The 25,682-nt window shown below is 34.2% G+C and overlaps 1 protein-coding gene across 6 annotated transcripts; it reads right to left on the bottom strand.

The window, feature by feature from the left end:
• Positions 1-2,169: 2,169 nt before the first annotated feature.
• Positions 2,170-24,140, bottom strand: plekha1a (pleckstrin homology domain containing, family A (phosphoinositide binding specific) member 1a). Of its 6 annotated transcripts, none has more exons than XM_051133417.1 (13): positions 24,040-24,140; positions 17,309-17,501; positions 17,169-17,225; positions 17,018-17,063; positions 15,288-15,385; positions 13,298-13,420; positions 11,840-11,983; positions 11,612-11,680; positions 11,029-11,093; positions 9,661-9,724; positions 9,319-9,408; positions 7,387-7,457; positions 2,170-3,537 (listed from the first exon to the last, which is right to left on the bottom strand). In XM_051133417.1, the coding sequence occupies exons 2-13, from the start codon at positions 17,447-17,449 to the stop codon at positions 3,336-3,338; spliced, it is 1,170 nt and encodes a 389-aa protein (XP_050989374.1). In that variant the 5' UTR covers positions 17,450-17,501; positions 24,040-24,140; the 3' UTR covers positions 2,170-3,335. The 6 variants fall into 6 exon arrangements, with proteins under 6 accessions (XP_050989374.1, XP_050989375.1, XP_050989371.1 ...); XM_051133418.1 differs by having other exon boundaries at positions 11,840-11,980; XM_051133414.1 differs by lacking the exon at positions 7,387-7,457.
• Positions 24,141-25,682: the final 1,542 nt, after the last annotated feature.

Raw genomic sequence — 25,682 nt, 5'->3', positions numbered from 1 at the left:
ACTTAAGTGAACGAGATATGTTGCCTGTATCCCAGTAAAATCACTTTTCAGGCACTTTGAATCTGTTAATTGACTTAACAGTGGTTTTAGAAACTTATGCATGAGACACTAAAATAATTATTATAACAGAAAGTGCTTGAACTACCCAGTGTTACTTTAGCATTATACTATACTATTGTAGTACTGTATCTATTAATATTTTGAATAAGCTTTTATATTTTCACTTTAGATTTTTTTAAATATTACTATTATTTGTTTACTTCATTTTTAGTTACTTTAGTACTTTAACGTTGCAAAGAAAATTTCTAATATTTATATTTTATTTTTTATTTCAGCTTTATTTCAATTAACAAAAAATTATTTTAACATACACTACCAGTTTTTGAACAGTAAGATTTTTAATGTTTTTTTGAAGTCTCTTCCTCTCACCAAGGCTGCATTTATTTGATCCAAAGTATAGCAAAAACAGTAACATTTTGAAATATTTTTACTATTTAAAATAACTTCTATCTTTAAGTTTCTATTTAAATATATTTTAAAAATCCTGTGATTTCAATACTGAATTTTCAGCATCATTACTCCAGTCACATGATCCTTCAGAAATCATTCTAATACTCTGATTTGCTGCTCAAAAAAAAAAAAAAAAAAACATTGAATATTATTATTGTTAAAAACAGCTGAGTAGAATATTTTCAGGTTTCTTTGATGAATAGAACGTTTAGAAGAACAGCATTTATCTAACATATAACTCTTTTGTATCACTTTTGATCAACTTAAAGCATCCTTGCTAAATAAATGTATTAATGTAATGTAAATACATGTAAATACTAATAATATTTAAAAAAAAAAATAAACAAAAGCTTTTTATTTCAGATAAATGCTGATCTTTGGATCTTTCTATTTATATAAGAATCCTGAACAAAATGCACTCAACTGTTTTAAATATTGATAATAATAATAATAATAATAAAAAAGAATCATTTCTGAAGAATCATGTGACACTGAAGACTAGAGTATTGATGCTGAAAATTTAGCTTTGATAACAGAAATAAAATACATTTTAAAATATATTCAAATATAAAGCAGTCATTTTAAATAGCAAAAATATTTCAAAATATTACTGCTTTTGCTGTATTTTGGATCAAATAAATGCAGGCTTGGTGAGCAGAAAAGAATTCTTTAAAAACTGTTCAAAAACTTTTGACTGGTAGTGTATATTTGTTTATATATTTGTGTTAGTTATCAACAACACTTTTTGTTAAATAACCTGCATTTATTGACAGCCAATAACAACAACAGATCTGTAAATTTTTCTGAAAAATGAAATTTCACAATTAATAAGTGTAGTTTATAAGTACCTTAACCTGGTTTCCTGACATGTTTTTGTTCCTGCAAAAAGAATGCAAAAAGTTAATAAAGCATGAGGTCAAAAAAACAAACAAAAAAAACTAACTTTCCATAACATAACTTTGCATACATGAATGAACATTTACTCTACAAATTAAAGCCAATGAATATGACTTTAAAGGGATGGTTCACCAAATAAATATATTTTACAGAAAATTGCAAGACTCAAACAGATTTGGAACGACATGAGGGAAAGTAAATAATGATAAAATTTTAATTTTTGGTGAACCACCCTTCTAAAACGGTTATTCTGACTGCAGAGCTCTACCTTTTCCCAAAGGCCTTGTGAAATCTTGACAACAAGAGACAATCTTGATTCCAGCTGATGCCATTTCTGTCATGGTCTAATAGTAGGTGACATCATCTCCTTAATATGACAGTCTTAGTGAAGTCACTGCATATTTAAAAGGGACAAAACGCACAGGACATGCAAAACCATGCCTGTATTTTGACAACTAGACATGTTATAGAGCCAAGAACAACAGTTTTGATAGTTTGGTCAAATTACCCAATCAATTTGAATAGTATTACAATTAACAAGTCATGCCTACAGCTATTTACAGCAGTTTAACAGGTGTTTTCAAAGCCGCAATGAGCAATAAAATGATTTAGCAATTCAACAGTAGCTTTACATGTCCAACAGAGGGCAACAGAGGGCAACAGAGAACAGATGAAATAAAGAACAAAAAAAAGATACCAAAACATTTTACATGTCAATTCATTGCATAGAAAGCTAAAATGTGATATTTAAAACCAACAACATAAATTCAGACTTGGTTTATTGCTTTTTCTTATAATAAATAATATAAACAAACAAGATTAAAACGGTTACAGCACAAAACAAGACAAAAAAAAAAAAAAAAAAAAAAAATTTGAGGGTTAAAACTGCCGGACCTTTAAGGGAAAAAAAGACACAGGCACTTTTTTTAGACAAAGGGCAAAAATGAATCAGTGCAAATGTAAAAATAAACATACACTGAAAAGCATTTCATCATAGTAGTCATACTCAAATCCCAACAACTCACAAAGAACTAAATGAACAACTCAACAGCAAACTCTCACTCATATGACCAGACAAGTACAGTCATATCCAGAATGGCAGAAAATGACAGGGATGTGGGCAGATTATTTAGCATCATTCTACTTGGGCTTTACTGTATCCAACCCATTGAGTTATTAAATAAACTACGGATTTGATTCATCATTTAGCGGAGCAAAAGACAAACAACAGTATTACAGCTACAAGAATTCACCCATATGTATAAGAGTGGATAAAAGATGTCAGTCAAAATAAACCCCAGCTTAGTCCACAGGATCAATTAGTCACATTAACAGCACATAGAAGAATTTTTAAAAATAGGAAACTGTACAGAAAAAAACAGGAAAAATGAAGTATGTTCTGTAATGCTCAGTGAAGGGGATTTTTCTGGATATTAAAAGTAATCACAAGCACTCAAACAGGCTTTTCCAACCTCCAATCCATGGGATAGCGCAAATCTCCACTTCCTCTGACAGTCACAGAAAAAAAAAGTTTCGTTTAGGTGATATATAATCCATATTCCTCATTTTTTTTTCTCTTTTTCAGCACTTTTCAAGGTACCTGAAAAGAATCTTTGGTGTCTGAATCATTGTGGTAGTGTTCCTTATCTACACGGACGTGAATGAAGCTCTTTTATCTGACATAACCTGTTTTAAAGTTCAGAATTTGGTCAACAGGTCAAATCAGTTTGCATCCGAACGGCTGGTCATCTATCCTCCAACGATCCTTCCATCACCTAAACTCGGCACACACATCTTAACGGGTAAAAGTTTAAGGTAAAAGCATCAGACCTCGCTGACAGGAAGATCTGCATTATCCAGATCAAGTTGGGGCAAAGGAGCGTCACACATTCCAAAGCTGCTACGTCGCCGCCACGGCGATTCGTGAGTCACTTGGAGAGGCGGGTCTCTTGTAGTGACAGGCGGGCGTGTGGGCGGGGCAGGGGCAGCAGGCTCATGAAGTGCTCGCTGTCCCATGCCAGGCCGCGTGGGACCACGGCATTCTGAGTTTGCTGACACGGCAGGGCTGGGCGTCCAGATGCCGTGACTCGTGTGCTGGCGGTAGAAACAGGAGCCGCCAACAATGAACTCCTAAATGGGAAGAACGAGGGAGAAAGCACATCTGTGTAAGTTCTGGTCTGGATGAAGTGTTTTTAGGAAAGCGTTAAGATCGATGCAGTGCGGTAATGATCGAAAGCTGTCTCAGCTGTGAGTGAGAACATCCAAGAAACGTATTAGAAGTTTTAGACGAGCTTAGCAGTAGCAGTAGAAGATGAGAAGTACCAGAGACCAGAGCCAGCAGAGCACCAGATCAGAAGTGTTAGTACTCAGAGAGCCCAGCTGTCCCACTCACTGGAAAACACAACATGAGAGAGAACGTGAGAAGTAGAGAGAGGTAGAAGCTGGACTGAATGATAGAGCATATTCATTTTATGTTTGCAATGATTTTGCTGGCAATAAAAACCAAGAAAGATCTGGAAATGTGCTTTCATTGGGTCAGTAAGATTCCTAAAACCAAGGTGTCTCACTCACTGATAATTGCATAGATTATTCATATTTATATACATATACCTTTTTCTCACGAAAACGTTCTGCCTAATTCACAACACGTGCATACGCACACGCATTTGTTCTTAACCTCTTTCTAAATGAGTGGCAATGTGCATGAGGTTAATCATTGGGGCTGCCCTCTAATAGTCGACCAACTGTTAGTTGACCAAAATGTTATTAGTCACAGAAACAAAATTTCCACGTGACGGACAGATCATTAACGATGGGTCTATGTAGAAATATAGTAAACCGGGCAGGACATCCAAACGCTCACCTATCATTCATCAACCTCAAATATGGCTTTTCATCTAAAAGATGTAGTAGCAGCAACTTTACATGGTAGATCTAATGTTAACCTAGAAAAAAGCGTACTATTCGAGTGTCTGTGCAGAGTGTGGAAGCTAAATAGTAGCACGCTCATTACATGATAGATGGAGGTGTTGGTGGAGACACTTCCTCTTAAAATACTCCATTTTTGGTCATACAGATAAAACGACGAAACATTGCGCTTTTGTAAAATAATTAAAGCAAACAGGATGCGCTTTCTGCCGCCTTGGTCTCTGTGAACTTCAGCGCAAAACTTTGAAACTCTGTGTATACTTGCCTTACAGACATGAAAACATATCTATAGAGAGCGAAATGTCTACTTTTCTAAATGAACCAGTTCAAATGAAAAACAAATATTCTCAGATTATCCAATCCGTATGAAACATCCAGGCGCATCGCTACTGCTGAGATGACGAGTCTTAAGCCGAAAAAAAGAATTTTATCAATAAATTATTAAAATGTTAATGCAGTCTCCTTGCTGTTTTTCCCTGACACATTCATAGTTATTATATCTTGCCGGTGCACTGTGGCAAGCTTTTTTTTGTGTGCGCTTGAGAGCTTATTAGGCTATGTAGGCAATTACAGGCTCATTATGATTTATATGGGTTATTAAACAAGCGTGCGACTAATAGTCGACTAATGCTTAAAATGAACGATTACTAGTCGACCAGAAACATCTTTAGTCGCGGGCAGCCCTAGTCACTTGGATAAAACACGGCCAGACCATCTCTACATAAGGACTTTCTGCACACGCTTTCCTTCACAGCCTTTTGTCACTCAAGTCATAGATATTCCACGTGATCCATATGATGTGTCTATCATCTTTGAGCAATGCCATGTGCGCAGTACTCAAAATCAGTTTACACACAATAAAACACCTTTTACACAGACCCAGTTTATAAAGCCTTCATTAGCTGGCTGTACATACATTGTTATTCAGAGATGTATATTATGAAATGATTTTTAAAATGAAATATATATTTTATCCTATATATATATATATATATATATATATATATATATATATATATATATATACACCTTATTTACAGATTATTACTAGCAGGCAGAGTGTGATTTCTGTGTATGTTTGGTTTCAGCTGTTCCTATATTTTTTCTTACATTTCTATTAATTAAAGAATCCTGAAAAAAAGTATCACTGCTACCACAAAACTATTATGGAGCACAATTGTTTTTAACGCTGATAATAAAAACTGAGATTAAAAAAAAAACAAAAAAAAAACGGCAAAACGGCATATTTGAATGATTTCTGAAGGATCATGCAACATTTTGGTGAGCATAAAAGACTTCTTTCAAACACATTAAAAAATTCTAATTAAGTTAAAACTAAAAACATTTGAACTGTAGTTCATGTAGGTAAACAATGTTGTTTATTACTATGGATGGACTGCAATGCTGATGCATATAAATCAAAAAATAATAAAAATAATCAAAACAAATATTCTTCCTTGTGTTTAATTAGTTAAAACAGTGTGGAAAACATTACATATAAATGGATGTTTACAGTTCTTCATAGTACATTTAGTTTCAAAACTACTCAATAATATATCTTTAGTAATATTCTGAATTTACAGCTATGGCCATTTTGTGCCAATTATTGTTGCTCTAATAAAAAAATAAAAAAATAAAATAATAAATACTTTTTAAACAAATAAAATGACCTTTAAGTTTCTATTTGAGAAAAATAAGAAAGATGCATATTAAATATCAAAGCTTAAAAAAAAAAAAAAAAAAATGAAGAATTATTTTAAAGCTACATTGCCCAGCCCTAGTTGGAAAGTGAGAGACAGAAACAGTTGAATGACAGAATGAATATAAGAATGGAAGTAAGAAAAAGAAAACAAATACTGAGACAGGATTAGAACTGCATTCTGTGTTTAGAGTAACCAATTAATCCACAGATTTAAAAAATATTATCATCAGTTTGAGAACTGTAACACAGCAGAAAAAAGTCTTAGTCATTGCTTTAGACTGTACAAAACATTTTACTTAATCTTGTGAGAAAGCACAGACATGTCTAATCTAATAACAGCAGTGATTGAGGACCTGATGTCTGAGACTTAAGAGTTTACCTCACAAGACTAAAAGCTTACTCCAAGTCAGTACTGAGAAGTACGGATGACTTGTATAAAATACAGACACCAAAATGCAACTCTCAAACACTAAAGCACACATAACCTCATCATAAAAACTCATACACACACACAAACCTACACTTTATTCAAAACAGTGCAAAATTTTTTTGGTTTGGAAATGTGTAAACTACATAACGCATTAATATGCTTAAGTTGGGTGTTTATAACTTAAAATAATATAAAAATATATATAAAATAAGAAAAAGATATAATGGTATAGATAAGACAACTGAAAGTTTTAAAGGTTTAAAGTTAAAAAAAAAATATTCAATCAATTTCCTAAGGATATAGTAAAGTTGTATTTTCTCATGTAATATGCTTTTTCACTAATAAATATCACATAAAGGAAGCAAAACGTGCTATGAATAAGGTTATGTATTTATTTTAATCAGTAATTACCAGTTTGGATCATCATTTAGGACGGTTAAAATAAGCAATAAATAAACCATGTTGCACCAATGAATGTTACAACAATAAAGAATAAATACAGATGAGTAACTGAAATGTGTGAAACATGCATTTTGGGTGTGTAACAGGAGACTGCAGTGGGCTGGCAGAGAGGCTGAAGCATTAGAAATGGAGAAGTGCGTCAATATTAACCGTTAGTTCAAATGAGGGAGCCACAGGGTTGAGAAGAAACAGATGAGAACAAAACAAAGGTAGAATTAGCGGGAAAACAATGTCAGCGAAAAACTGAATGTATTTCTGGAATGAACTGTTGAATAAGTTTATTTCTGCATTTGAACTGTTAGGTGTGCGTATGTGTGTCAAGTTATTCTGGAAAAGCGAAGTGGAAAAGATTAAGCTATGTGAGTACGTCCGCGTGCGTATGTGCGTTAGCGACTCCTCTAAAGCAAAGCGAGGAAGAGGAAACAAGGGGCGGATCAAAGGGGCGGAGCTCACATACGTGCTGCCTTGAGTGACACGTGGTGTGTATCTCTGAATACAGGGGCTCGAATGCCTTCTGGCCTGACGCATCTGAAACAACAGTGCAAAGCTACATTAGAGGAAGAAAGGGAGAAAGAGATACAGGCGCCCCAAAGAGTATTTGGACACTTCATGTACAAATTTCATTGCATTTACATATATAAACAAAATATCAAACCAAGTGGTCTGCAAGCAAAACAAACAAACAAACAAACAAACAAAAAAATTCTATTAATAAAAACATCTTTGATTTGGAACAATACATCCAGAATGAAAATTTCCTGATAATTTACTCACCACTGTGTCATCCAAGATGTTCATGTCTGTCTGTCTTCAGTCCCAAAGAAATAAAGTTTTTTGAGGAAAACATTCCAGGATTTTTCTCCATATAGTGGACTTTAATGGGGATCAGCAGGTTGAAGGTCCAAATTGCAGTTTCAATGCAGCTTCAAAGGGCTCTAAACGATCCCAACCGAGGAATAAGAGTCTTATCTAGCGAAATGACCTGTCATTTTCTTAAAAAAAAAGTTAAAAATATATACTTTTTAACCACAAATGCTCATCTCGCACTAGCTTCGCGATACACAGTTAGTTCTTCGCCTGTCCAACATCATTGTTTTACCTTTTTTTGTAAAGTGCTTTTAACTTTCTTTGCACATTTACTTTGAAAACACCGGGACATTTCTGCCTACATCATGCATGTGTGACATTTCTGCATACGTAATGCATGAAGTTGAGCTAGTGCAAGATGAGCATTTGTGGATAAAAAGTATAGAAATTTGTATTTTTCTCAGAAAACGACAGATTGTTTCACTAGATAAGACCCTTATTTCTTTGGCTGGGATCATGTAGAGTCCTTTGAAGCTGCACTGAAACTGCAGTTTGGACCTTCAACATGTTGGTCACCATTGAAAAATCCTGGAATGTTTTCCTCAAAAAAGATTCCTTTCGACTGAAGAAAGAAAAACATGAACATCTTGGATCACTTGGGGTGAGTAAATTATCAGGAAATTCTCACTCTGAAAGTGAACTTCTCCTTTAAAGTTGGCTTGAAATGGAAATTCACCCTATCAAGTTTATAAATGCATTTTATTGTTTATGATTATTATAATTATCCATGATTCATTTTTTAAGTTTTTTCAAACTAGTAATTTCTAATTAAAATGCTGATCTTCCAGTGAAACAGAAGACTTCTTTCTGATAATGCTTGACTTTGCTAATCATTTAGTCCACTTAAATGCTGCCCTTTCCTTATAAATGACTGTGAGCTCTCATTCAGATATGCCTTCATCCATTCAGCAACCAATAAACAGAACCAAGCATCCACCCTACATTTTTAGATTTTTCAATAATCCGTTTAACTTCAATGTCAAAACACAGTAAAAGATTTGTTGCTAGTTCCATTTAAACGTAAACGTTTAGCACAAACGTGCTTCAATAAATGCTACTTGAATTGTAATTCTACAAAATATATATATGACCTTTATACATTACGTGTGACTGAAGTGTCCACATATTTTTGGGGTCACTAGGTTCAGAGGGGAATGGGAGAAAAAGTATGAAACGAACAGATTGTGGCCCACACATACTGAGCATACTCTCTGATTCCAGAGTGTAATAACACTTCTGAGCCATTACCAATCTTAAACCCAAACCACTGCAGTCATATTATTATTCACTCGTGTGTTTGTACGTACGTGCATATGTGCATGTGAGACAGAGAAAGAAAAAGGCACATGATTAAATGATATATAAGCAGATAAAATCTTGAGGGATTTTTTTGGAAAAAATTCACACACTCTCCACGTGTTCTCGGCTTGACTCATGAATACATGCTCCATTGTTCTGCTCAGAGGCAGAGTGACTACCTGCTTTTGAAATCGTGTGTGTGTGTAGGTGTGCGTGTACATACAGAGGCTGCGGACCGGCCTGGGCCCCTCTGAGCCACAATGGCTCCTGAAATAGCCTTGATCCAGCTGTGCATCTCCTCTGGACTATCAGCCTGAAACAGAATGGTAGAAAAGGATTGAATGTTTTTACATATTTTAAACAAAGAGATGCTATAAAAGTTAGAAATGCTCAAGATCTGAGCCTACTTATGTCTGTAAGGTTCTGAGCTACTGTGTCAAACCTACATACAGTACAGTAATAATTATATTCTCAAAAGACAGAAATACATTTCAGCCACCTTTTTTATTAGATCTTGATATCTTTGAATTGTCAGTGCATGCTGACGCTTAACAAGACTTCTCACCTGGACAAAAAATGTTCTGGAGGTTGTGACGACTTCAAAGAGGTTGTCTCGCATCATTATTTCACTGAAAGTGAAAGAGGAAGAGATTAACTTGCATATTAAATCTATAGCTATAAATACAAACCTGCAAATCTAAATATACACTACCCTTCAAAAGTTAGGGGGTAATAAGTGTTTTGAAAGAAAGAAAAAAACTTTTAATCAGCAACAATGCAATAAACTGATCAAAAATGAATGAAAAGATATTTACAATGTTACAAAAAAAATAGCTAAATCCTGAAAGAATTCTGGAAGAAATATATATATATCAAGGTTTCCACAAAAATATTAAAGAGGTCATTGGATGCCCATTTTCCACAAGTTGATATGATTTTTTAGAGTCTATAACATGCTTTAGTTAAAATTTCCCAATGGTAGTGTAAATGACACCTTTTTTACCTTGCCAAAATCAGCTCTGCAAAAATCATCCTGTTCTGGTCGAGGTTGCTTTAAATGTTAATGAGCTCTGCTCGCCCCGCCCCTCTCCACTCTTTGTGGAGTGACGAGCCTGTTTATTTTAGCCGCGTTTAGCCGCTAAACTTGCTAACTAGCACTTTATTAGGAAAGGCGATCGCAAAGATTCATAAAAAACCCTTATACTCACTTCTGCTGTAAGTGAAGCTGGATCATGAATGATTTGCGTGAACATAGACGCATTTATCGGGAGGCGCATGCCCTTCACAAACAAAAGTAACCCACTGCATCTTCAGCGGCTCAGATGTCGGGAGTAAATGACAACCACTATGTTCATTATTACATCCAGCAATACAACACCTCAATCGCAGATATTCTTGTCTAATTTACATGCCTGCTCCGGCATCGAAACAATGGAGGTTGGATTGTTACAGCTGATTTAAGGCGGTCTGAGGTAATGTCAATCAACTATCGTGGGACCGGTTTGACAGGCATCTGAGAATGTCTTGATTTGAAAAGGGAATATTATTTTTACAGATTAATTAAAAACCACTCCATGGATTTTTATCATTATAGGGTAAATGCATACATACACTGCCAACACACATTAAACAACATGTTCAAACAACATGTAAAAGTGAACTTTGTATCCGATGACCCCTTTAAGCAACAAACCAAAAATGTTTCCAGCATTCATAATACTAAGACATGTTTATGAAGCATACATCTGAATATATGAATGATTTCTAATGTGACATTAAAAAAATACATTTTTAAGTTATTTTAAGTTATATTTTAAACGGTGGAGAAAAAATTGCTCAAATCGATAATTTTGACCCATACAGAAGGATCCATATTCATAGTAATGTTCAATCAAACAAGATTTCAAAGCATATGATCGGCAGATATTTGTACCTGTGTTTGCACTCCTGCACCTTATTGACCTCCTTTAGAAGAATAATCCGCAAAGGCTCCTTCTCCTGAAGGAGAAATTAAGTGAGAGAAAGACAAATAAGTCTAACAGAACCAAATCTATTGGCATGGAGTGACACTTTACAGCATACTCTGGCCAAGAACCACCTAACTAAGTTCTATCCTCTAACAGCCAGACACACATGTACATAATGCAATTGAATAACACACAACTGGCAGCTGCCTGGGAATTTCTCAGGTATAGCACTGTTCATGTTGAGACAGAGCACTGGTATTTGCTTTATCTTTTGTTCAGATTAAAAAAAAGAAAAACCCAAATGCAAAAGAAAATAACTCTTCAATTCATATTCTTTCTTTCATTAAACAGCAGACTAAAGCCAGAAGAAAGGCCTATTCCTTCAATAAATAAATATGCTAGTACAATTTAGCGTACATGTCAAGATCAACACAACATGAAAAAGTAGCAATTCATCCTAAAATTTAATCGTATAAGGCACTGAGCAACATTTAACACAAAAGATTAGATGTAACTGCTGCATGTGTCTAGAATAAATACACAACATACCAGATCAGACTTGAAGTAACTCATTGAGTTCTGCTCCAGAACAAAGTATCTCCTTTTCCAGTTCTTCATCTAAGAGGAAAAGAGCAACCTGTAATCAATTTTCTCCAGTAGTAGCCCAGTTTCTTACGTTTCTCAAATTATATTCAAAATATTATATTTCTTTTGGCATTTTCAAATACACAAAACTGGTTCCACAAGACCCAGTTTTAAAAAGTATTTTAGACTCACAAGAGCCCCCTGTTTGACGCAGTATCCTGCTTTAATTATGGCCTGATCCTGTCCTGCTCTGGTGTGCAAATATGGCGGATGGTTTTGAGCCTTTCTCAAGCCCACCTTCTCTACTGCAACACTGTGTCCCACATCTCCATCCTGCTGAAAGAGGGGAAAAGGAAAAATCAGACATATAAAAACAAACAAACAAACAAACAAAAAAGCAAAACACACAAATTCAAAACTAGGCACAGGGTTTTATTTCTTTGTTCATTATGTCAATACAACTGCTTACTTGAGAAGTACTGGGAGGCCATTGTTTTCATTTGATTTTGTTAATATTTATAACAACTTATTATTATTATTATTTTTTATGTATTTTTTTAACACGATTTATGTGTATTCAAATAAAAAATAAATAAATAAATAAAAATAAATAAATATATAAATATATAAATATATATATATAAATATAAATATATATAAATATAAATATAAATATAAATATAAATATATATATATATATATATCAACAGCATAAGTTTTTCTGATGTGGTGTTAAAATTACATGTCATTGTTTTACAATTTATTTGTTAATATTAACATTTAATCATATAATTATACTGTACTGATGTATTGTTATTATTATACAGTGGTGGCCAAAAGGATAAGAACACTATTCTTATAAGAAAGGATAAGAATAGTATTTTCATCAGCTAAAAATGGTTTTAAGTCAGTTATTTCTATCTTTTGCTGCAGTTTGTTAGTAGGAAATATCAGTTTACATTTCCAAACATTCATTTTGCCTTTAATTGTAATAATCCAGTGAGATTTTTGTTTTCACAAGGAGTCTGACAACAGCCAGTGCTACACACAGAGATCTGATCTCATCACCATCATCATCTAGTCTGTCTGGAATGACAAAACAAACTGAGACAGACTAAATCCACAACAACTGTGGCAACGTCTCTCTCAGATGTTTTAAGAAACCTACCTGCAAAGCTACTTGCAAAAGCACCTATGGCACGTAGGGCAAAAGCTCCTTTAAATGCAAAGGATGGTCACACCAAATATTGATTTAATTTAGTTAATAGAAGTTAACTGATAAAGAAAATCTATTTATGACATTATTTTTAACAGCATCCTCATTTTACAGCATTTTTTACACAAGTGCCTAAAACTTTTAACAGTACTGTAGCTTTGCAGGGGGACATTGGATGCCCATTTTCAGCAAGTTGGTATGATTCTTTAGGGTCTTCATGAAATGTCTGCAAAATACTGGTTAAAACTCCTTGTGTAAAAGCACGGTTTTCTGGAAACTAAAAAAACAAAAGTACTAATATATAGCATATCAGTTTTTGAGGTGGTCTTAAAACAGTTACAGATAACCTTTAAATTTCTGATATTGGTATAATTTCTGATATAATCATGACAGCCCTAGTCAATTTGCGTTTAAGCCTATATGAGTGAGAATACCTGAGTCTGTGTGACGACAGCCACTCCTGCAATGATCTCGGTCTTGTATGGAACCTGTTTCTTATTTCCGTTTGAAGCCTGCTTCTGACTCTCAGAGTGAACAGCATCAGAGGACTTGGGAACCTGGGAGAGACAAAAAAAAAAGAGAAAATGACAGGGAATGAGTGAAAGGGCGTTTTCAAGGATGAGGAAAATCATAGCAGCAGCAAAAGACTAAAAAAAATGAAAGGCAATGCAACAAAAAGACGGAGGGAAAAAACGTGAATGGAGCACAGACGAATTAACCATCAATTGTGAGACTCACAGGATAACTCAACAACGGCTTATTGTGTAGCCCTTCAATCCATCAGCCCACGCTCCAAGAGTGTCTGGCCTACAGTGAGAGCCCTTCCTGCCATTGCATGTGGAAGTGTGATATATTAGTGACACAGAGAGAGTGCAAAAGTGTAGAAGCGAGACAGAGACATTGTAGGGTACGTGTGCGTGCGTGTGTGTATGTGAAGGCATTCTGAAGCGCTGATGACGCAGAGGTGAGGGTCGTTCAAACAATACAACTTCCCATTAGTCAGCCAAGTGACTCACACACGGAAAACGCCATCAGGATGAGGAACGCAGAGCTTAAACAGGATAAGGTTTTTTTTTTTTTTTTTTTTTTTTGGAGAAACTTTCAACTTCCCGCGCGTATGTACATATGCATTTGCCTGCAAATGTACTTAGAGTAAGAAGACTCCAATAAGGAAACTTAATGTTTAATTGTGAGGATGTGTTTTCTTACTGTAATTTGCTTGTAAACTGCTTGAACTTTAATGTTTGGATTACCTTTAATAGATAAACTGCCAGAGAATACGAACTAGAATTTACCTGCAAGTGAACAAGTCTGTAGTGTTGACAGAACCACTGACACTGACTGAATGAACTTGCTGAATGCTTTCATTGTTTCTTTAAATGTTCCTATATGGGATATCATATTAGCATGTGAGCTTTTTTAATAGCTAGATAGCTAATGCAAACAATCCAGGACTTAAGGATAACTTTTAATATATTTACAGTAGGAAATTTACTAAATATCTTCATAGAACATGATCTTTACTTAATATACTAATGATTTTTTATAAATGAAAAATCTATCATTTTGACTCATACTTTTGGCTATTGCTACAAATATACCCGTGCTATTTAAGACTGGTTTCATGGTCCAGTGTCACATATTTGCATGCAATAAAAACAGAATACAAAGGTGAATAAACACTGTTGTTCAAAAATGATCTCCCTTTTTTATATATATATTTATATCCAACAAGGACACAAAAAACTGTTACACTGTTACGAAAAAAATCTAATAAATGCTGTTTTTTGACTATGTATTCATCAAAAAATCTTGAAAAAATACATATATCACAGTTTTGACAAAAATATTAAGCAGCACTAAGTTGTTAATGTTAATAATAAATCTTTCTTGAGCCAAATCAGCATATTAGAATAATTTCTGAAGGATCATGTGAGACTAAACACAGTAATGGCTGCTGAAAATTCAACTTCACCACAGATTAAATAAAATATTAAAATATATTAAAACAGTTTGTTTTTATATTTGCTTTTACTTTATTTTTGATCAAACAAATGCATCTCTGCTAAGCATAAAAATCTTTTTTTAAGCATTACGGTAGTTTTACTTGTGTACTGCCTTTATTCTGACGTAATTAAATTATATTACAGTACACTTTAACTGCAAAAAAGTCAAATTATTTACAGCCATGAGAATAAGGGCAGCACACTTTCAATTATTCCTTTTGATTTTGTAATCCCACTTCATAATAATTCTGATAAATATGTTATTGATTACAATACACAATTTGTTTTATTATTTATTAGTTTAATTGTGTAAAAATGAAATTCTGAAATTTTAGGGTGGTAAATTTCTCTATAGGGTTATAAATGGATATAGATGCACGTGCATGCTCACACTTGTGCATTTTGTGTGTGTACTCACTGTGATTTTGGTTGCATTATTGAGCGCGTTGACCCATTCCACAAGATCCTGCTGATCATTAGCCTGCAGAAAGAATTTCCTCATTCCTGCATTGATGACTGCACACAGACAGAGAGAAAGAGCTTAACCCCATTTTCCATAACACAACAGCCATAACTCTAATTTTGCTGAGTAGTTCTGAGAAATATCAGTGTATCAGAAAGAAGGTCTCAGTGTATTTTTAAAATGCCCATAAATCCTAAAAGCCCACAGATAGCATGTTTTATAGGCAGCTGACTTTATGGATTATCTGCTCATGCCCAGTCAATAAAGCAGCGCAAATCAATTTCAGACTAAAAGGCTACAGCAAAATGAAGCTCAACTCAATTTTTCGTGATTAATTCAGTGACTTTCAGTGGTTTTCTGGGATGAAAAGGCGAATGCTAGAATTCACTGCATCACAATAAACTCCATTGTGCATATGCAGTGTTCATTATGCACAGCTGTACTGAAAAGTTTGCCTTCTACCAATATTTCTTACACATGCAAGTTATATCATTGCCCTCGTATGGTTCAAATTTTGCTGATATTGTGCATTTCTAGGTGTTTATGTAATATTTTCCTGACAAAGACATTTTCAAAATGACTGCTTTGTGTTTTTTTGCAATTCAAACCTAAATAAAAGTCAGAAATCACTGATAAGCCATAACTCAAGTGAGCTGTTGCAACTGGATAACTGAGTGAGTTGAACCCGAGAACCAGATCAGACTGGTTTAGTGAACTGAATCAACTGATTCATATGTCCCAAAAGAAGTTTTTGTCATTTTAGAGTGTCCCAGCCACAGATTTTGCTTTGTTTCTTTGATTTGTGTTTCATGAAAGAAATATAGTCATATGAGCTTGGAAGAAGATATAGAAATAAAACATCAATAATAAGTGACTGAACTGGATAAAACCAACTGTTAGAAGGACTGGTAAGAAGACAGTACTGGTGGTTATTTTTGAAGAACTACACCAATAAACCAGATTTCATAAACGCTTCAGTATGAAGTTCAGATTACTACAGAAGCATCCTGCAAAGAGCAAGATTTTAGAAGCACATCTGCACACGTACACACATCTATCAAGTGACCAGACCACCGTTTCCTGTTTCCACTCATGTTGTGCAGAAGGTTACCATGTGCACTGCAGTAACCGTACATGCAAAGCAACACAAAAGTTTGCGCGTATAAGCTGTGAAAACGAGTATGGGCTCAAAATCAACTTTAAGCGTGTGTGAAATAGAATAGCAGATGTTAGGTGGAGCACCATCGCAAAAGTACAAAAGCAATGCTTACAGTAAAAACACTACCTAAAACCAAACGCTTTCTGTATAGCACCTAGCCAGGATTCAAACCACAAAACCTTCAGTCAAGAACTGAGGCTTGAGCTGCAACTCTCAAGACCTGTTCATACTATATGAGATCTTCAGAATAACATGAAAGTGCTATATAAATAAAATATTACAAATTTTTGTCTGTTTTCTCATTTCCAAGCAATTAAAAAAATACGTAAATGTATATACTAGTTATGGAAAAAAATAAAACTTGAAATACAGGCTTACACTTTTATAATTAAACTACATCTAAAGCATCATAACATTATAAAAACACCCACTTATATTAAAGAATAATAAAATTATAAGAAATATGATCATTTGAAACCAGAATGAGTGTGAAGTAAAAGTGAGTGTAGATGTGAGAAAGGCTTACCAAAGCAGTATTCCGCTTTTGGCCTCTGCTTTGTGGCATCACTGACCTATGACAAGAAAGGGAGTGTTATAGCAATTTCTCAAAAAAGCAATGACGCAGACATGCCAGAATGTGTGAAAAGTGTTTTGTGTGTGAAAAGGTGGCAGCTTACCTTGGATATGTAGGTGAGACTGAGAGAACCCACGTGTTTGGCACCTACAGGCAGGTTCTAAACGACCAAGAAACAATATCTCAAATAGTGAATCGGAAATACATTACCCAGTATGCATTTAGACTTCAGTCAGATCATACCTGTGGGTTGTCCATGTACCAGACCAGACTACCCTGCTGCGTGTCCAGGATGAAATACCGCCGCAGGAACTTGCCGCTGTTCTCCAATTCTTCGATGTCCAGGAAACCGCAGATGCGGTTCTGCCGGTCCACGTAAGGCATGTCCCCCTCTCTTCACACTACTCATTCCCCCTCTCTCTGATATCAGTAACTGCTGAAGACAGAGACGGAGATGGAAAGGGAGGAGCGTGGGATAGGATGCAAAGATTGGGAAGAGAGAAAGCAGTTAGTCAGACTAACAGTAAATGAGCTGATGCCGTTATGCGGTCGTAAAAATCCCCCCCCCTTTCCTCGATGACCCCTCTCTCTTCCTTTCTCCTCTTTCTTGTGCCCCTTTAGTTGAATAATATTTTCTTTCTCTGGTGTGTCAAAGTCTTCAGCACAGGATGTGAATCACAGAGCTGTGTTGAATTAGTAACTGACAAGACCATAGATTACATTAGTCTAGTAGTTTTTGTTTTCTATTCAGAGGAAGAACAAAAAAAATATAACCATGGTAAATGACCAAACAAAAACAAAACAAAAAAAAGGTTGTGTAAGAATAAGACAATTAGATTTTGGGAGAAAGAAAAATTGCAATTTAAAACAACAACAATAAAAAAATATAATAATATTTACAACAATAATATATATATATATATATATATTATATTAAAATTTACTGGTACTACACTACTACGTTTCTGAACAGAAAGATTTTTATAATTTTTAGTAATTAATTTTTGTTCACCAAGCGATTTGTTTGATCCAAAACACAGTAATATTGTAAAATATTTTTACTATTTAAAATAATTATTCCTATGATCAAAGAAGGGATGCACCGATACCACTTCCAGTACTCGCCCGATACTAGGGCTGTGTAAATAATCGCATGCGATTATGATGCGCATCTCTTCAGTAATGCCGGTTAATGCCGGTCGCAGGCGATAATGAACGCAATATTGCGCGGCTTGTCAGTGAATTTCGGCTCTTTGTAGTGAGTGCCGCTCCATAATGAATGCGTCTGACTGCACGTGATGGAAATTTACGACTAATCACGGAACCGGCATTACTGAAGAGATGCGCATCATAATCGCATGCGATTATTTGCACAGCCCTACCCGATACCGATACTTTTATTTTTGGTACTTGCTGATTCCGATATTTTAAAATTTGCCAGTAAATTTGTAAAATATTGGGTACAGAAACTAAAAGAATATGTATTAGCTGGTTAATTTTTATTTATCACATTATTTTACATATCACATTATCATAAACTGTGTCCTATATATATATATATATATATATATATCAAAAATTAGGTGGTGTATAGCTGGTGTCTGAATAATTTTAGTTTGACTATATATCCCTTAGTTATTTTTTTTTTTTACACTTAATTATGCCCATTAAAATGTGTTTTGTTACTTTCACTGTTTTTTTTTTTTCTTTTTTGCTCTATGGTACATCATCTTTAATTTAATTGCATTAAACTGCTCCATTGCAGCGGCTTAGTACTGTAATCATGAGTTTTGTTGTAATAATGCAGGGAACCACTCATTATGAATCTCCTAACTCTGATATTTTCAGAAATATTAGTCGCGTTTTTTTAATCTGAAACATGCTGCTATTTGGGCTATAATCTAAAGAGACTCAAATAATGGCTTAAGGTTGAAAATGAATGATGTTTATAGTGAATGCCTCTATAATTTTTGTTTCATATTTACGAATTTGTTTTAATCCAAAAGATGCGTGTGCTAAATATGCGAACATCAATAAAGATCACGCAACAAAAGTGCGCTCTCTCTCTTCTCTGTCGCTCTCCCTCTCCCTCTCTTTCCCTCTCTCTCCCTCTCTCTCTCTCTCCAGTTAAATAATCTGTGCATTGCTTTACTTACTTGTTTTTGACATATCCGACCAAACTACAAACTTTCCAGTGATGTGACGGCGGGATCTTAACTCGATAAGCTGTGCATCTCAGCTCGCGCACACCAGCTATACAAGCGTTGATACTGAATGTTTAACATTATGTTATTTGCATACATATACTTCGTAGACATCCTTAATCTCTAATGACTCCATTCTGCTGTCTGTTGTTCTGTTGTCGGTGTTTCTTTGCCTGAATAAGCACTTGTCACATGCTGTGTGGTATCGGCCTTTGGTATCGGGGCATTTTAACGAGTACGAGTACGAGTACGAGTACGAGTACAGGAGCTCAGTATCGGGCCCGATACCGATACCAGTATCGGTATCGGTGCATCCCTAGATCAAAGCTAAATTTTCAGCATCATTACTCCAGTTTTCAGTGTCACATGATCCTTCAGAAATTATTCTAATATGCTGTTTTGCTGTTCAAGAAACATTTTTTATTATAATTAATTAATTAATTAATTATTACTATCAATATTTAAAGTAGTTGAGCACATTTTCAGCATTTATCTGAAAAAAAGTTTTTGTACCATTTTACACTACCATTCAAAAGCTTGGATGCAGTATAATTTTTTTTTTTTGGGGGGGAAAAATGATAGAAATTAATACTTTTATTTAGTAAGGATGCTTTAAATTGATCAAAAGATGATAAAGACATTTCTAATGTTTAATTTCTATTTCAAATAATTGCTGTTCTTCTGAACTTTCTATTTAGCAAAGAATCCTGAAAAAAAAAAAATGTACTGAGCTGTATTTCAGGAATAAATTACATTTTAAAATATATTCAAATAGAAAACAGTTATTTTAAATAGTGAAAATATTTAAACATTTTACTGTTTTTGCTGTACACTGGATCAAATAAATGCAGGCTTGGTAAGCAGAAGAGACTTCTTTAAAAAAACATCTTACTGTTTAAAAACTTTTGACTGGTAGTGTATAAGCAGTAGTTCATAATTCACAATGCATCAGTAAGATTTTTTTTTTTTTTTTTAAGAAATAAATTCCTCAAGGAGGTATTAAATGAATCAAAATAACATTCTATGCATCAAAGAATCCTGAAAAAAAAAAAGCTAACCATAGTTTACAAAAAAAAAAAAAAAACCCAAAGCACCAAATCAGCACATTAGAATGAAATATTCAGCTTTGCCATCAAAAGAAAATAACAAAATTTTAAAATACAATAAAACAGAAATCAAGGCATTTTGAATTGCAATAATATTTCACAATATTACCGTTTTTTGTACTTCTGATCAAATTTAGTGTGAATAAATACACATTTTGCAACATGCATTCTCAAGCTGTATTATGTAACATTCTGACAACACGTGAACATGGCACATAACGTGTCGGAATGGCAAAACCAAGAATAAATCAACCATTCTCCTCTTGTATTCCGAGGGCCGGGGCATTAATGGCATGAGTGTAAGTCATAAACAGACAAAGGCTGTGAAGGAAGACAAGGCCTGCTGTGTCATCGCCCTGCAGAGGCAACAATGACCATGAGTCACTTGACCAATTAGCATGAAGCGCTGTTCAACCCCGCCCTGGGTTCCAGAGCACAGAATCAGCCTTGTGTTCTGGAATGCTCACAGGTTCTAGAGAGAGCCCTGTTCTTCTAAGTCTCAGAGTATGCAGGCCTGTACCGTCAAAATCAAAACATGACATATAGAGCATTCGAGTTTGAACAAAAGCACACAGATATCTCATTCTGAGCTGTTATCTGCTGATGCACTGCTTATCAGAGCCGGCAAAAGCAGGGTAACAGCTGGTGAGGATTCAGATCCCTTATTCTCGCTCTCCTCCTGATTTTCATTTTAGATTGGGCAGATAGTCTCCAAGACAGGTCTGGTCATGTTCTAGACAGGATTCATTTTGTTTTAGACTAGACCAACCACATTAACACACACACAAAGAAGTTGTGAGGCCAAACTCCTTATCTCTAGATCTTAGGCGTGTGTGTGTGTGTGTGTAACAAGGTTAGAATTACATGTTGAGCTTAATTTGTTTATGTTATATGTTGTGCTGTAACACACACACACACACAGGAAGACACTTGCTACACAAGTTCAGGTTGGTTTGCATGCACATATCCTTCTTTGAATCCCTGATTAGAAAACAAATCTGCCATTTCACTGACAAAGATCAACGTCAAAGATAAGGCACATGAAACACCACCTTAACCCAGACTGTGTGTTTGCATGTGCACGGCACAAGACATACTCACTGCGACCTAATTCGCTCATATTGTTATAAACCAAAGGTTGGCATATTTGTGCAGCGATTCAGGCAAAACAGACAAGCACATGCACCTCACACATTTGTTTTGAACCAAAGTTGTACCAAGCTATTGCCCTTGAGCTAGTTTCAGCAAATGCAAACGTGCATACACATTAAGGTTATTATAGTTTAACATTTTTAAACATTTTAAATACTTAAAGGGTTAGTTCATCCACAAAACGAAAATTTTGTCATCAGTTATCTTCACAATTACCTGTCACCATGTCATTCCAAACCCAAAGACTTTTTAATGTCGAAACTTAAGTGACAATATTTTTAATAAAATCTAGTTCTGTCCCTCTATTAAAAGTCCATCCAACCAAATGTTAAAGCGATCAGAAAAACTCTATTCACTATTATTATTATTATATTTTTTTTAGTATAAGCTATATTTTCAGAATGGAAATGGTGTAAAAAACAACAACAAAAAAAAAAACAATTATTTACTATACTTCGAATTTTACATATATTCAAATGGCAAAAAATATTTCTTTCTCTCTCCTTTTTCTTTACATATATTTTTCTTTTTTTATCAATATTAGCAGTGTGTACAAACTGGAGTTGCATATATTATATGATTATTATTATTATTATTACCACTACTCCTACTGCTGTTATTATTATTTGTTTATACAAACCTTTTCTTACATGTATTAGAAGGAGTATTGTTGCACAACACATTGCATGTTTGTCCGTATGTTTGTCTTTGGTTTTGTGTATATTTCTTTTGTTTTTCTACAATCTTCTGTGATGTCTACTTTCAATCATAAAAAAATGCATAAAAAAAAAATAAATAAAAACTCTATTCATAAGGCTTGGATTAAACAGTTTTGAACTTTATGATGTCAAACATTTTGATGGAACAGACTTATAGTGGATGGACAAAAACCTTTAAGATTTCATTAAAATATCTTCATTTGTGTTTCAAAGACAGAAGGAACATCTTATGGGTTTGGAACAACATGAAGTTGAGTAACTGATGACAGAATTTTCATCTATTTCATATTTCAGTTATTGTTGTACCAATTATAGTAAAGGAATCAGGAACTAACACTGTTGCTAAAAAAAAGCAAAATCTTACGAGGTTTCTTCTTAGCTTTGTTTCACTTTGGTTTTCTAGTTTCCATTAATAATTTGTATTTGTTCACAAACTTGTCTTAGTATACAATAATAACCCTGACATGAACATACCAATGTGTATTTAGACATGCACATCTGTAACAGATCTGTATTAAACCAAAATCTCAGGGACATGCACAAGAAAAATATTGGTCGCTCCCTCATTCGTTCCTTTATTTTGCTGTTTATCATAACTAACCATTGGATAAACTTCACCAACATAGTGGAAACAAATGTAGACTAGAGTAAGCTAGCAAAAATATGTTGAAATTAAAGAATGCTTCTCTCAAATGTAAAATTAATGCATTAAACAAACAACTCTGCATGTCAACTAAAACATGTAACAACAGCTCTATCTGCAAAACCATGATCATGGAAAGTTTAAGTGATAGATCACGTTGGATGTGGTCAATGTGCCGTAAAACCAAACCCAAATGTTTGCTGACCGATCCATTCATCATGCCCGTTTACAAACACACCAACAAAAAGTGATGTCCTCAAACAATGACATGCTGTTACGCAACATTTCAACACATTTTAGGTCAGGTGGCCATTGGTTGGTCTGTGGTAAAGGCAAGCCAAAAACAACGCTGATAATAACACAAAACCATAATGCAGTACAACAACAGAGATGTTGCCACAGTGGTTAATTTAAATAGTTGAGTTCTTCTACCCAATTCCTAAAAATGTTTTCAGCTGTTTGTGGTCACAAGATAAGGATTTAAAAAGATAAAATAAATTGACAAGCAAATACATAGATTCGCTATGCAAATTTTAGTTTCAAAAAAAGACCTAGGTTTTCAATGAGTGAGGGTACCCTTATCTTTTATATCCAGACTTTTTTATCATGCTAACTTACGTGCATATACACAAACTGAAAGAATGTTCACTTTTACAAGGGTTTACATAAACTGCCGTCTTTAAACGATAAAGTAAATGTAAACCTACTGTTTAAAAAAGAAAAATCAGAAAAGCCAGATGAGATTAGACAGAACGAAGACTGACAATCAACCCATCAACACATACATGAGACTCAAATCTGTCCATGCTTAAACAGATCGACATTTACGATGTGATTTTAATGATATTACTATTATGGCGATGGAAGCATGCTCACAGTTACAGTCGAATTCTACATGATAAATATGATCCCTGATATATTATTTCTATTTGGATAAACACTGTTATTATATTACAAGGATGATGTGTCTAAAATCCACGTCTGTCAGTTAGCAACAGCGCGGAAAAGCCCAACCTCGCCCTGTCTCCATTTAATCCTGCCTTGAATCTACAGCAGGATCCGTGTTTACACTTTTACATAACTCCATATCCATAAACACACTCACACAGAGACAGATGTACTAATAAGGGTCATTTCTCAAGCTACTCACTCGCTTTATTATCGCCGAAGTGGTTCGGTTCAGCCCATCTCCTGCTCGTGTCCCCGTTCACAAACTTCACGAGTGTTTTTCCTGCAGGAGCGGAAGTGGCCGTATACGTCACTGCGTCAGGTTAATTTTTTTTCTCTTTCGGTTCTCTCATTTTCATTCTTTCACATAGGCACTTTTAAAATAGTAGTATTTATATATTTGTCCTGGTCAGGTACGTGGCCCACGTAATAAGGCAAATAGTTTTATTAGGAAAAAAACAAATACTCATTAGAAAAAAAAAAAAAATCGCCTAGTTACTCTAATAAAACTAGCAATGATAGTATATTAGCCCCAAAAATAAATTAAACAAAATTTCTTATAATATTTATGTAGTATTGTTTTATTTTATGTTTGTGTCTCATATGGCTCCTCAGTGTTTATTAACCCTCTATAATCAAGACAAATGTAAAAACAAAACTATTTCGTTTATTTATTTATTTATTGATGTTAAATGCTATTAATACACAGATTCTTAACACATGGGCCAATCAATCTGCAATAAATAAATAAAAACAATTCTGTCTCAAATAATAGTGTAGATTGATCTTTGTTAACACATTTATAGGTACACATGCATTAAATGCAAAAGCCATTTTGGATAGATACAATTAGGAGAAAAATATGAACAGGAAAGCATAACAAAATCATAAGTGTTTCCAAACTGTATAATATGTGACCATGGATCACAAAACCAGTCATAAGGGTCATTTTTTCAAAGTTGAGATTTACATCATATAAAAGCTGAAGAAATAAGCTTTCCGTTGATGTATCGTTTGTCAGGAATCTGAGGGTACAAAAAATCAAAATATTGAGAAAATTGCCTTTAAAGTTCTTCAAATAATGTTCTTAACAATGTATATGACTAACTAATCAAAAATTAAGTTTTCATACATTTACAGTAGGAATTTTACAAAATATCTTCATAGAACATGATCTTCACTTAATTTCCTAATGATTTTTGCCATTAAAGAAAAATCAATAATTTTGACCCACACAATGTTTTTTTTTTTTTTTTTTTTTTTTTTTTTTTTTGGCTATTGCTACAAATAAACCCCAGCGACTTAAGGCTGGTTTTGTGGTCCAGGGTCACATATGATGTACACAATATACACAGTAATCAAAACATTTATGTGCTGACACTCTGTCTTAGATCTAACAGCCCTACAGGAAAATCAGTATTTAATTATAAACACAAAAATAGGTTTAAATAGGTCTGAGCACTTAGGGAAGTGCAGCTATAGTAGGTCATTTTGGCCACATCGTCTATGCAAATTTGCACCAGACTTTATCAGTCAGTTGACAACAGGATCTATTTTACAACATAGTCAGCTGTGTGTTTTCCATCCTTATACAATTATGTTCTTGCCAAATGCATTTTTTTTACCGGTGTCTATGGTTGTATAAACTTTTATGAGGTGCACAAAACTGTGAACAAAACTGAAACTGTTTTTCTCACTGAGTAAAAGTCTAAGTTGTTTTATGTGTTTTACTTTTTTCCTCACTAATTTATATATTTTATTTTCTAAAAACTGATAGTCTTAAACCTTGGATTTTTAAAGTGACCTTGGGTTTTAGAAAGATGCTATAGATGCAAAATACATTTG

This window comes from Labeo rohita, chromosome 17, assembly GCF_022985175.1.
Source record: "Labeo rohita strain BAU-BD-2019 chromosome 17, IGBB_LRoh.1.0, whole genome shotgun sequence".
In the NCBI taxonomy this organism is placed as follows: Eukaryota; Metazoa; Chordata; class Actinopteri; order Cypriniformes; family Cyprinidae; genus Labeo; species Labeo rohita.
Note: the sequence above shows the minus strand (reverse complement) of the source record. Positions and strands in the feature narration are given on the sequence as shown.

Excerpts from the sequence above, each read along its gene's own strand:
- plekha1a (XM_051133414.1), bottom strand. The coding sequence starts at position 17,449 with ATGCCTTACGTGGACCGGCAGAACCGCATCTGCGGTTTCCTGGACATC. Across the intron at positions 17,226-17,308 it reads GGTACATGGACAACCCACAG|AACCTGCCTGTAGGTGCCAA; the intron begins GTATGATCTGAC and ends TTGGTCGTTTAG. Across the intron at positions 9,409-9,660 it reads CCAGAACATTTTTTGTCCAG|GCTGATAGTCCAGAGGAGAT; the intron begins GTGAGAAGTCTT and ends ATTCTGTTTCAG.